We start from the raw sequence: 13,482 nt of genomic DNA on the forward strand, positions 1-13,482 counted from the left end.
AGGTTATCTCTTTGACATATATCAAAAAGTTGTTTTTCTTCTTATCATTAACCCCACCTTCTTTTCAGAAAAGTTCCTGGGTTAAATCATTGGGTTTTCCTCACAACATTTAATATTATTTTTTTTTCTTACAGCAAGTTTTACCAGTTTCTCAAAAATTAACGGTAGGAAGTGCTGACTGAGACTTCAAAGTAGAGATCAAAATTCTGGATGTTAAATATCCTACAGGTTCTTCCTATGTGGCTCACATGCAGTCTAAGTGCAGATTTCAAGTTAGCTGTAAGTTGTATGATCAGCAGAGGGACTCTGCTGGCACAGCAGTTGCAGGTTCTTCCAAATCTCTGTTTATGAGAGGATGAAAGCCAGCAGGAGCTTCTGAAGCTCCCGTCCTCCCACAGGCTAACAGGATCTCTGGGGACCTGTTGCCACATCCTGCCCATTAGCTACCCCTCATGTTTCTCTCTTCCTTGGTTGGTGGGACTCTTGGCCAGAAGAAGAGTTTGCTGTGTGACTTGCACCACGAAGGATGACCACCTTGGAGTACTCATATCATCCAGGATGAAACTTTGCTGCTCTTTGCCACATCCTGCTTCAATTCTTTGTTTCTCCAAACTGCTGTATCACATCCAAAACATGGCTTTCAGGCTCAGAGACACAAACTAGCATGTGTAGAAAAAGTGAAAAATGTCTCTCCAAAGCAGTGTTTTTATTAAGTCTACTAAAGTCTCAGAAACCTAGGATGAACTGATACAACATGTTTCAGTGCTGCTAATATCTTTTTTTTTTTTTTTGTACCTTCTGCATTTGCTTATTATTCTAGCTTCTTTTGACATTGGCTTTTCACTTTTATCTTCATCAAAATTTACCACTGTTAAGGGGTGAAAATCACAGTGGACTTTCACATTATTTGTAATAGCATATTCCAAAGATTAGTTTGTAATAATTTAGGTATATTATACAGATCAGTGTCTTTTAATAAAGAGAAAGAAGAGTTATCAGACAAGGCATATACAGTCTTATTTTTATCTACATGCAGGTGTTTGTTTGCAGATGGAATACAGGGACTTGGAGAAGTTATGGATATTTAATTTTCACTACCTGTATTTTGCATTTTTCTTCAGTTCCTGTTTGATTTTACAGGTAGGACACATGGTATGTAAGTCTCCTTGCTATTAATGACATTACAAAAATATTCCATAGGAATATTTACTTATGATAATATTATCTATCCCAACATTTGTTTAACAGTTTATTCTTGCACTTCTTACACTTTAAGCACTTCTTTGTTATGGTCTTCTCCATCTCAAACAGTCTGAACAGCTAAGGTTACATCTTTGGTTAATACACTGCTTTGGTGGCTTATTTTAATTACCACTGAACTGGATTTACTGTAAGTTTTGCTTGAGTGGAGATATATTATTAATGGCATACTGAATTTAAAAGCAACTTCATTACTGACGAAATAATACTTTTCACAAAAATTAAAAGGGATGATAAGAAGCTCAGTACGTATGAAAATAGAGCAAAATCACAGCAAGTGAGATAAATTGCGCTAACAGAGCTTCAGATGTCTGGATATATATTAAATTATGGGTTTATTAATGAACTTTTAAGACTAATATCCTAAATATTTTTATGGATTTGGATGGTTAACTCCAATAAGAAATCAGTTACATATTTTGTCTTTTTTTTCCCTAGGAGATCCTTTAGCAGTGCTATTAATATTTGTATTATTAATATTTTTCTGCCTGAGCATGGCTCTTGTTTAATGACAAAACACAAATCAGCAGTTCACCCTATTACAGGGCGTAACAGGACCACCCTGCAGCATTTCAAGGGAGGAAATGAAAAGAGAGAAGTGATTCTGCTACTCTGCTAAGACTGTGTGTTCCTCCATTTGCTTTACAGTATATGAAGCTCTTTCTTACCTTGAATTTCTTAGGTAAAACAAGATTTTCTTAGGTAATACACAAGTATTAAATTATCCCAGCCAATAAAAAAGCAGCAAAAAGGAAAATCTTTGCAATTTTTTGGTACGTAATGTCCTGTTGACTAACCCTGTGTAAATTCACACAGCAGTCATTTCAGTGTTTCATCAGCACACTCTCAGCATAGCTCCACTTAAGCGCATAGGTCTTTGGATAAGTATTTGGATGTGAGAAAGAGCATTTGTGTGTCACAGAAGCATGTTCTGATGCTCAGTTAGGAGGCAGCCCTCTGCCTTTTGCACTGAACGAGTAGTCACAAAAATACTGTCATGTGCATCAAACTTGGCTTGTGGGAGCCAGTATGACTGATTTATCTCTTTCCACAATGTGTCATCAGAAAATTGCATCTTCTCAATAACTCCTTTTTTCTTTTTATTGGTTTAGTTCAGCCAGTAATTCAGTGCAATAGAGGCTTACCAGTTGACCTGCAGATCCGCACCAGTTTCTGAGATCTCTACATTTACAGTATCAACAGTTTAGAGGGGTTTACTCTGGACAATACTTAACTTTGGACTCGTGGCCCAATGACTCTACCATGTTCATGGTTCAAAGCTGTCCAAAAGATCAGTGGCTGATTTGGACTCTGTCTCCAACAGCAGCTGAAACATATTTATGTGCACCTAACTTGAGCCACAGGTTTAGTTTCCTCTAAAAGGAGCCTGGTTTATGCACACCAAAAGAGTTCTGCAAACCAAACCAATGCATGGCCAGTGAAGATAACCAGAACCAGCCCCAAATGGTCAAAGCCACACTTACAACACACCACCAAAGACCTAATAGAGATGTAGCTGTCAAATACTAAAAAAGTTGAAGGACTCTGGAATTACCAATTGCTCAGAAACTGATCTGCAAATGTATTACTCACTGGAAGTGATATATTCAGGAGCCTTCCCAGGACTAAGTGGCACTGCCTCTTCGTAGTAGCCTTCAGGAAGGGAAGATGTTGGTAATGGTGGAGGCCCATTATCTGGTGGCTATATAAAGAAAAAAGAAAAAGTGATTACATACCTATAAAGTGTTAAATTAAACATGGTCATACCATCTGTTCATGATCAGTGCTAATGCTACCAGACTTATAAACCCAATGGCTGATCTTGTGACTATTTCTTATGTTAATTATCTCTAAAGGCAAGGCTCTTGAGGGGTGAATTAGATGTTGTTTTTTGAATAAAGCATGTTCTTCAGGGTAGCATCTTTTAGAAGGGAAACAAGTCTAAATCTCAAGCTCCTCATATGTTGTTATAATTAAACAATAATAAGTAGAGGTTGAGATTTGAAGCAGTAAAGTGACTTAATTATACTTCATAACACAATGATGCATTTTAAAAAGTATCATTAGTGTAAAGAACTTTATCTCCACACATTATAAGGAAGCAGAACCTTTTTGCATGTCCTTCAACTGAGTCGTTTGGGGATGTAAGGACAGAATGATCCTGCTTGTCATTTTTAAGGATGACAAAATCAAGATAGCGACAACTAAAAGAAGTTATTTCTACAACAACATTGAGTGGTAAAAATGTTGAAAAGATACAGTTCTCTATTTATGAGCTAGAAAACTAAAGGGTCTATGTAGGAAAGAGATTTCTGTGCATAGACTAATTTACAGTTTTAAGGGTTATTTATAAGCATTTTACACCTAAAATAGTTCATACTACAGCAGCAAACAATGTTGGACAGTCTAGAAAAGTTAAATGACCTGGGCGGCAGAGATCAAGGATGAATAATTTAGGCCACATTTTCATTGTGCATTTTATTTTTTAATGGCAAATCAATTCTTAAAATTGATATTATTTTTAAAATGCTATTTGTACATAGTGAAAACACAGCTACAACCAATGAAAAGTTTGGAACACCAAGAAACTATTATATGATAAAATAAATATTTCAAATACCAGGTCAAATTCTAAAATGCTTCTTTGCTAAATATAAACCTATTTTAAATTTAAAACTGACCGACTGCTGGTATGTTGATACAGTAACAAAGTAAATTTAGTACTCTGTGACTTCTGTGTGACTTTACTGTTCTATTTCCTTAACATGTACCAAAACAACGGTATTTGATAGAACTCATTCATATTTGCCACAGCTTTTTAGTTCCATATTTAGTTTCATATTAGAGAAAATACTGAAGCTCTTCATCCAGCAGCAGTGCTTTATTGTATGATTACAAAAATATAACTTCTAAGCAGAGTCTTATTTCTCCAGTAACATTTTTTCAATACATCTTTCTCTTTTTTCATGTAATGAAAGAGATGTAATGGTGTTTGTCTGCATTGGACTGATCCAGTCTAAACTTGGAGAATGAACAGAGGTACTAAAGTAAGAAACTAGTCAGGGTAGGCTTTGCTCGTGGTCAGATACAGACACTTCTGGACAGTAAATCAGGTGGGCTGAACAGTCTAGCAGAGGCATAGAGCCTCCTTCCATATAACACAGATGAAGCCACAGTGACTATAGTCCTCTTTTGCTATAGACCTAAAGTTACGTGGGAGAAACTTGAGCTTTAATAACAGGTGGCATTAGCTGTAATGAAGGTAGTTCTGTGGGCACTTTCAGGACTGGATTCATCTTTGCATATTTCAAAGCTATACACCTCCAAATCTCATTATTATTACACACCTATGCCAGACACCTAATTCTTAACAATATCAGCAAGGGCAGTCCCACCCTTAGTGTGCCCTGAAGTTAAATTCATATTGACTAGGTTATTCCACCTTGCAAGTCAGTGGTTTTGTATTCACAATGTGCAGGAAGGCCAGGACCTAGTGGCTAAAGCTGCCCTTCAGCTCATCTAACACTGACTTCCCTTTGTGCACCAAGTAAAATTAGAAACTTCCTCATGAACAATTAACTGATTGGTGACTGAACATAGAAATTCTTGGTCTGATCAAGATTTACACTAATATTGCTATATCAAATGATACAGCCAACTTCGTATGTCACACTCAATTACAGATAAGAGATGGCAATTACTGTTATCTACAGTGTGAACCAAATGAGTTTTCCTCACCAGTTTTGCTAGAGAAATTAGCTGTCAAAGAAGAAAAATAATGAAAAAATATGACTTTTAGCATTGTGTCCCTGTAATTCTGCTGAAAAACACCCCCCCAAGCAGCAAATCTGCACATCATCACAAAATAAATCAGTCTTTCAAGGTTAGCTGCTACTGCACAACAGGCATAAGGGACATTAAAAAATATTACATGTTAATATTGGAAAATTGTCAGCAATTATTACTTTTTCCCTACACACCTGCACACATCAGTTCTGTGTGGCCTGAACTGCTAGACAAAATAGGGGGAACTGTCTCTAAAGACTTTGTATTTTATCCCTTCATGCAGGTGGGCAGAGCCTTGCTCAAGTGAGTTGGTGTCAAGATTTGTTCCTAGGGCAGTGTAGATTCATACCACCCCTTTCATTAGACCGATAAATTAATATCTTGGTCTAGTCTTAAACAATTTTCCCATCAGGTGTATATACAGTATATGGCATTCCTATCATTATTAAACCTAATTCACCCAGGAAATACCCATTCTGAGAGTCATTCCAATTTTGACTTGACACAGCACTGAGGCTTCAAAGCTGTCTTTTATCCAGAAACAAATAAGAGGTTCCAATAAAGATCGGGGTGGGGGGGGGAATCCTTGTTTTTAGACAAAATGTTATTCAGAAAGAAAGAAAAAAGGAAATGAAACACAAATGGTGCTTGTCTGAATTCGACCCTGCTGGAGCACCAGTTACTTCATACAGCTGGGGCGGGCTGGGCTGTGCAGCCAACGTCAACACAGATGGAATCCATTGCTGAATTAACCAGGCCCTCCTCTCTGAAATGAATTTTGCAGTGCTTGCCATAACAAAGTTGAAAACAATTATAAAAAATAGATATATTTTTTTTTAATTATTAGGAGAAACAGAAACATCCAATATTAAATACTTTCTGATGAAAGCAAGAAAGCAAGGCTGCTTTAATATTGAAGGAAAATCCAACTAATTAAATACAAAATAAAAATATCTCACTCCAATCTGTACCATAAACAACTACAGCTTTTGGGAGCTATGGAATATGCAAGAGTTTGAGCACAAAGAAATGTAAAAAGTACATCTGAACTTACTAATATTTACAGCATTTTAGTTTTTTTACTCCTGCTAGTTGTATGGTTTAATTCTTTCAACTTTAGTGGAAGAATTTTGATGAAGTTATGAATTATGAACTGAAATAATTCTTGATTCAGTAACTGTTCAACTGTTTACCTGAAAAATAAAAAGCCCACAAAGCCCAAAAAGCTATTTACATATTCTATAAACAGATTAAATCTTAAAAAACCCTACAACATGTAGGTTGAGTGGTATCATGATGAAAGACCTGGCAACCTGCAAAGAAGCCATTAGCACAAATTTCTACTTTTTTTTTTTTTTTTTTTATGACAGCTGACAGGGAAGAAAACTAGAGAATATTCCCATTCAGGACAACCTTGTTCGATCACAGGAATAAGAACAGCATTAGAAAAAAAATTACCATTACTTTTATCTCATTGGAGGAAAAGGGACAAAGATGAGTGAGATATTGTTGCCCATAATAACACCAGTAATACTGAAACAATACCGATGAAGGTGCGGGGTCTAAGACCAAATGAGAGATGCTTTATTTGAAACCAAGAAGCAGACAGGGTGATAATTACACTGCAGAGTTGAGATCTCTGAAGACATTAAACACTGGATTGTGCACAGGATGCCCAACTCCAGTTTACTGGAAGGATTGTTGAGAGAAAGAAACAAATATCTCCAAATAGTAAGCAATATTGACCTGGATAGTAAAACTCATTATTCTACTGGTCACTATGAAACAGACTTAATGGAAATACTAATTTTATGGCATATTATGGTCTTCTCCTCCACCTGCCCCTCTGTGTTTCACAGACCACAAATAAACTCCTACTTTATTCTAGGAGATAAATTACTTCCCCCTTCTGTCAAAGGGTGCCTAGCAAGATTAGACTGTAACTTTCTTTTTAGGGATGGTTTAGCTGATATCTGCTAACAGTATGGAAGTATACAGTGTGGAAAGCAGTATGAAAGACAAAGGAAAATAAATGTCCTTATATAGGGGCCTCAGGATATAAAATCGCTTTACACCCCAATAAAGACTCACACTCTGTAGGAAATAGAAAGAAACACCTCCCTTTATGCAGTGATTTAGGACGTGGAGATTTCCAGTGCAAAGCAGTGACTTTAGCAGAGACTGTCAGTACACCCGTGCTGTAGGCAAAGGCTGCCAGCAATTCAAGGGCCATGCTCGCATGTGTGTTATTAGATCAGCCACCAGTTCGGATCCAGCCTGACTGTGGAGCCAGCTGCTACGTAACCCCTCAACACTGAAAGCAGCAACATGAGACTGGAAAAGTGGTCATACACTGGTGATGTATAATAAAGCTATTCAGAAGCCAGCAGGCAAATGTGGGCTGTCAGGAAGAAACCTTGACACATGCACATGCCGTTTGCTTTGGAGCAAGCTTAGATCTGACCTCTGTACAACCTCACCATATCCTCAGCCCGGAATGGGAATAGTGCTCACACATTCATGATCCCTCTCCCCACACGTAAAAAAATGGATGTCTCGAAAGCAAAATGAATTAAGGGTATCAATACAATTGGCAAAACCACTGACTGCACATTTCAACCAGGCTTCACTGTATCACTGAAAAGGCTGGAAATTGGGCATTAATACTTACCACACACTTGGTATGAAAGCCTTTAGATAAACTCAGAATTTCTAAGGCACTGAAGAGAAATCACCATTTATTGCCAGCAGTTGAGGACCTGAATGGACCTTGGATTTACTCAGGACAAAAGTGGTGACTATATGGGATGTTAAGACCATATTGAGCTGTGCAGGAGGGAAATATTAGCCTGAATGTAGACAAGCAGAAGCTGAGAATAATTCTTCATTTGATCTCAGCTCCATATTCTAAGATTATTAATTTCTCAGCTTGTCAGTTGGGCCCTACAAAACTGTGAGCCAAATAATATGAAAGAAGTCTAACAACTTATCTTTCCATGTTCTGAGCACATCTGACAAAAGACAGCAGAGCAGCCAGCCAGGCACCAAACTCAGCTTTCTGGAACAGTAACCCTGTCAGTCCCACCACAAGGTGGGTAACATGGCTGCATGACAGGCTGTTGGTATAGTCCCACCTAACCACCACTGTGTGTACCCATGCAATTGGAGCACATGCCTCTGGGACACCAGTGCTACCAGGAAAAAAAAAAAAAAAAAAAACAAACAAACAAAAAAACAAAAGGAATTGCCCAATAAATCAACAGCCAGAGTCAGATATGATGGGAAGCCCAGCAACCCTCAGCAATCCTACAAAGAGTTGAACTGGTAACCCACCAGCTCCTCTGATGCAGTGCTGAACAAGTGAATGCAAGGAGGAAACACTAGTGGAAGTGATTACCAGGTGGTAGATGAGTATAAGCACAAGCAAAACTTTTCCTTAGGGTGATTTTGAACAGTGACTCCAGCAGGTTTAAGGCTAAGAACAAAAGAAGGTATGTGCTTTGAACACTGTCCTCCAGGAAGTGGAGGTACATCTGACACAGCCTAAGAGCGTGTCTGATGACTCAGGGGTGAATGCCTAATTAATGGTATCTCTGGAAAAGTGCTTAGTATGCAGAGTATAGTGACAACAAACAGATCACAGCCTCAGAAAGCACAGCCTGATGATGGGAAAGGGATCTGACCAGACTTGCTCACATTTAAAGAATGAATCAGGGCAGACTATGGCTCCACAGTCTGATCTGAAGATTGCCTGGAGAGCATTTACACAGGAACCTCACCAGGAACTGAGCTACCATTTCGTAAAATACAACACATCTGATTTCTGCTTAGATAACCCAAAAAACTCTTTACCTAAGCAACAGGAAGCTAAAGAAGTCACCAAATGGAAACAGTAGCAACACAGTGTATTGACTGAGCAGAGAATTCAGTTGGTTCTTGCATGTCTCTGATGCCAACATTAGCCTGCAGCAGAACCCAGGCATAAGCTTAAGTCTCAGTTCTTGCCATTGTATTTAATTAGCATTTGAGATAATAAAAAGACTGAAAAGACTGAAGCATGCACTGCACCACTGAAAGGACAGATAGCTGGAAGATGTTACACCCAAACTCTTATGAAAGACAGGAGTGGAAATAAGCTCCAGACTCCATGGAAGTAACAGAAGATCTAATGAAATAATTCAAAAGTGGAAAAGAATGAGCCAGAAACAAAAACATCGTATTTCTGTATCATTCAGATTTTACAATAAATATTATTACACAACTAGCTGGAAGCATCACTCAGACAAAACAATAGAGTTGACTCATATCAAGCAAGAGGTTTGGGTGTACCAAGAAAAGAAATGGGCTTTAATCAATGCTAGGGAACACTTTCATGCATATTACATGAGAAAGATGAATCTGAATTTTAAGGAGCATGAGGCCCTCTGTCAGAGGTGGTTACTGTAACTGTGCTCAAAGAAGTGTCTGTATTCCCCAGCAAAGACAAAATCACCTTCCTCTTCCAGGAGTTAAGAAGCTCATACAGGTACCCAACATGACAGTGAGGACAAGACAAGGCAGTACAGTGAGAAAAGTGTGGGCAAGACCATTTCCACTGGAACAATATACTCCAAGGGCCTGAGAAATGCATCAAACAAAAATAAGAGAAGTCTTGGTACTTAGTGGCCTAAATCCTTTTCCATGTGTTTGTGCATAGAACATTAAAGAGCATGGCTAGGAAAGCAAATAGGCTGGTCCCTAACTATCACACAGGGAGGGTGCTTTATGGACAGGTATAGCATAGAAATAAGAAATGAAAAACCTGAGGCCAGAAGTGTGAGCATGTTACAGAAAAGTGGTGGGACAATATCCTATCAAATCTGCAGCATTAGTAATTTAATAGCTTTCTTTTATGAAGGTTAAAAGTCATAATTATCTAGTAGGTATAGAAAGGAGGGCATATATCTTCACAGTGATCATAGAAATAATCTGGTAAAGTAGTTCAATCCTACTCTAAACCTGTCTTGAGCTCATCCAGTTTAAATGCAAATTCCAGTTAAAGGCAGTTGGGAACAGCTCATTCTGGCACATTATACATGAAGAAAGCTTTGAAATATGGTGATATGTATTGTTATAAAGGAATACTATACATGAACTGAGAAGGAAATTACTTCAACTAGAACTCTTCTGTGATACCATTTGCAAATGTGAAATAAATCAGCAACAATAATGCACCAATCCCACCTAGGGAAAATGGCAATGGCAACTACAGTGTCCTGCAAGACATGACCAACACAAAGAAGAGGTTGCAAACATTTCTTTTTCCTTATTACTTATGCAATCACATATGATGACCGAAAGTATTCCACAACTGCAGTGTACTCAGGTGGCCAAGGTGGCCAATAACATCCTGGTTTGTATCAGAAAGAGTGTGGCCAGCAGGACCAGGAAAGAGATCAAGACCCTGTACTCAGCACTGGTGAGACCACACCTTGAATACTGTGTTCAGTTTTGGGCCCTTCACTACAAGAGAGACATTGAGGTGCTGGAGCGTGTACAGAGAAGGGCAGCAAAGCTGTTGAAGGGTCTGGAGCACAAGTCTTATGAGGAGTAGCTGAGGGAACTAGGGTTGTTTAGCCTGGAGAAAAGGAGGATGAAAGGAGGTTGTATTGAGGTGGGTGTCAGTCTTTCCTCCCAAGTAACAAGAGACAGGATGAGAGGAAACGGCCTCAAGTTGCTCCATGTGAGGTTTAGATTGGATATTAGGAAAACTTTCTTCACTGAAAGAGCTGTCAAGTATTGGAAACAGGCTGCCCAGGGAAGTGGTTGAGTCACCATCCCTGGAGGTATTTAAAAGATGTGTAGATGTAGTGCTTAGGGACAGGGTTTAGCCGTGGACTTGGCAGTGTTAGGTTTACAGTTGGACTCGATCTTAAGGATCTTTTCCAACCTAAATGATTCTATGTTACAGCAGGTGCATGGGAGAAATACTGATATAGTCCACTAGAACTAAACTATAGCTCAAAATGAAACGGATAGAGTCTTTCTTATATGCAATTGAGTGAAATGAAACCTGAGAGGAATATGATTGCAACTTCAAAGGATATCTGAGGCACAGGTAACAAGGTGAGGAAAAAAAGCTACTTAAACACAAGCACAGAGGCTAGCAATGAACAATGGTGGAACAGCCTTTTCAAACTGGAACAGTGGGTTAAAGAAACCTAAATGCTAGTAAATAGATTTTGGTAAGTTTCTGAATGGGTTAATATTTTATAATTGCCTGCAGCAAGAGTGTACTGAATAATCAAAAAGGCCCCTTTAGTTGTTCCTTCATTACAGAAGAACTTGTTGAGATCTGTTCAAACTAAAGCCATTAGCCAGCTCTGAAAGAAACAACTGAATTGTTGAATTTCTTTTTGTGGCTTTTGAAAATTTTCTGCAAGGGAAGAACTCCAAGGCTAATACTATTTTAAGATTATCTTTTAAGAAAAACAGAGAATAACAACTGCTTTTCAGTGTTAGAAGAAAAAGTAAGACAAAATAAGATTCATAACTACCCACCTGGCACATGAATCCCTTGCTTTTGTTATGGCATTAGTTTCACTGAACATTTTAGAATTTTACGACTGGCATTTTTTTTGTTATTATTCAAAGAGTGATTAATGTTATTGGTGATGTATCACCTCAAAAATCCTTTTGATTTCAGGATCATTTTTTTCTTCTCCAAGGACACTACCTTTGTTCAGCATTTTATAAGTATCTAAGAATATACCTGACAGCCAGCCAGATAAAGGGAGGCTGTCAAATCACTTCTCCACAACAGGAAACCCATTTATATGAAACACTCCTACAGAGTAACTGTGTACGTTGCAGGAAAGGGTTTGAGGAAGATGACCTATCTCTTTGATTTATATCTGCAGGGGTTCTGGCATCTTGCTGGATACTTGTTGTGGTTAAATAATTATTAAATTGTCAATATTCCAAGAAAAACAAAACATATACTGTTTTACTGTGAAAATCATGCAAAATAGCTGTATGCTGTTTGTATTTGATTTTGTTGGACTGTACAGTGCACTGAAATCACCAACTGTCAGATGTAATATGACAACCAAATGCTTGGAGGCTAGAAGTATTCTATCACTGTCATGCTGTGGATAATTTATGCCAGTAATCCGCAGGCACATCTGAGCAGCAGGACACACTGGATGTTATCCTACTGCCTCAGTGGAAAATGTACTTCAAGGCAACTTGGTGCTAGTGTAATGATGGGATTCCAGGTGTTAAACCACCAGCAGCACTTTGAGATATGCACAAAGCATTGCCTCTTTCATTCCTCCAAACCCATAATCTAGCACTGCTTCTTGCCTGTCAAGAGCAGGGAAATATCACAAAAGTAGCTGCTGATGTAGAGATGGAGAAAGCAGGCTAAAAGGCACAAATCCTCGCAGTAAGCAGATTCAAGAAGGGAGAGCCAGTATGACGCTATTTCAGCCATGGTGATCCCCTCTTCTGCTGCTGACCCGGGCAAAGCTTCCCTAGCTGCTGGCACTGTATTCATGCTATCAAGCACATCTTAATGCACCCAGGCAAGTGGTGTTTCAGTTCTGCAGCAGGACTCTGAGTTGCCTTGAAGCTCACATCCCTTATCTGCGGTTTTTACTTTGCTGGCCCTCTGAAGGAGCTGCATGCACAAGCTAAAGCAAGCGAGGATTTGTGCTTTTTAAGCCTGACAGAAAGCCTGATAAAACAGATGTCGGCAAGGGAATGTATACAGAAAAAGAGAATTACTAAGAGACTGCGTGCTTAGCGATTCGCTTCATTCAAGTATATGCAAGGTCCGACTTTGTCTCTCACTTTTAAGACATGGTCCGAAGCCCACCGAGTCCAGGAAAACTTTCCGGGATCTAATGTGTTTTAATAACTAGAGACTTCATTTAAACTATTAACAGCATGCCTCTCAATAAAATTAATTTTATACTCTTTGTTCATGGGTGGATGAATAACAAAACTGATACAAGATTCGACCTGAGCAAATATGCAGGTCTATTTACAGATTTACAACGGAAACCTTGCACAGCACCTGCCCACACATAATTCTGGCTCCTGGCACTACTTTAAGGAGTATTGAATTCCTTCCCACCCACACATCTTTACATAAGTAAAAGCTTAAACATCAATTCAGACTAAACATTTTTGAATGCAGAATCCCTTGAGTGCCATAAAGAGAAACAGTGGTGTAAATGAAACTTTAATTTCCATCATGCTCAATAACTGATGTGCTAAAAACATAGATTTTAAAACAGTACATAGTTTATTTAAAGTTATTGATTCACACTTCCAGTAAATTCCTATGTTCCAGCAGCACACTGTGTTTCCACTGGAGGCTGAGACCACCACTAGATGTTATTCATCAAGTGGAAAAAAATTTCTGTCCTGAACGGCTGGCAAAAAGAGGTG

At 38.5% G+C, this 13,482-nt stretch overlaps 1 protein-coding gene across 2 annotated transcripts in view; it reads right to left on the reverse strand.

Moving 5' to 3' along the window:
• AFAP1 (actin filament associated protein 1) overlaps nt 1–13,482 on the reverse strand; it is a 124,284-nt gene that overhangs the window by 48,651 nt on the left and 62,151 nt on the right. For both annotated transcript variants that reach the window (XM_042808314.1, XM_042808315.1), the window contains exon 4: nt 2,854–2,962. In XM_042808314.1, coding sequence (XP_042664248.1) covers nt 2,854–2,962 — 109 coding nt within the window. The remainder of the gene's footprint in view (nt 1–2,853; nt 2,963–13,482) is intronic.

This window comes from Tyto alba, unplaced genomic scaffold (assembly GCF_018691265.1).
Source record: "Tyto alba isolate M040663 unplaced genomic scaffold, T.alba_DEE_v4.0 Super-Scaffold_6, whole genome shotgun sequence".
NCBI classification, from domain to species: Eukaryota; Metazoa; Chordata; class Aves; order Strigiformes; family Tytonidae; genus Tyto; species Tyto alba.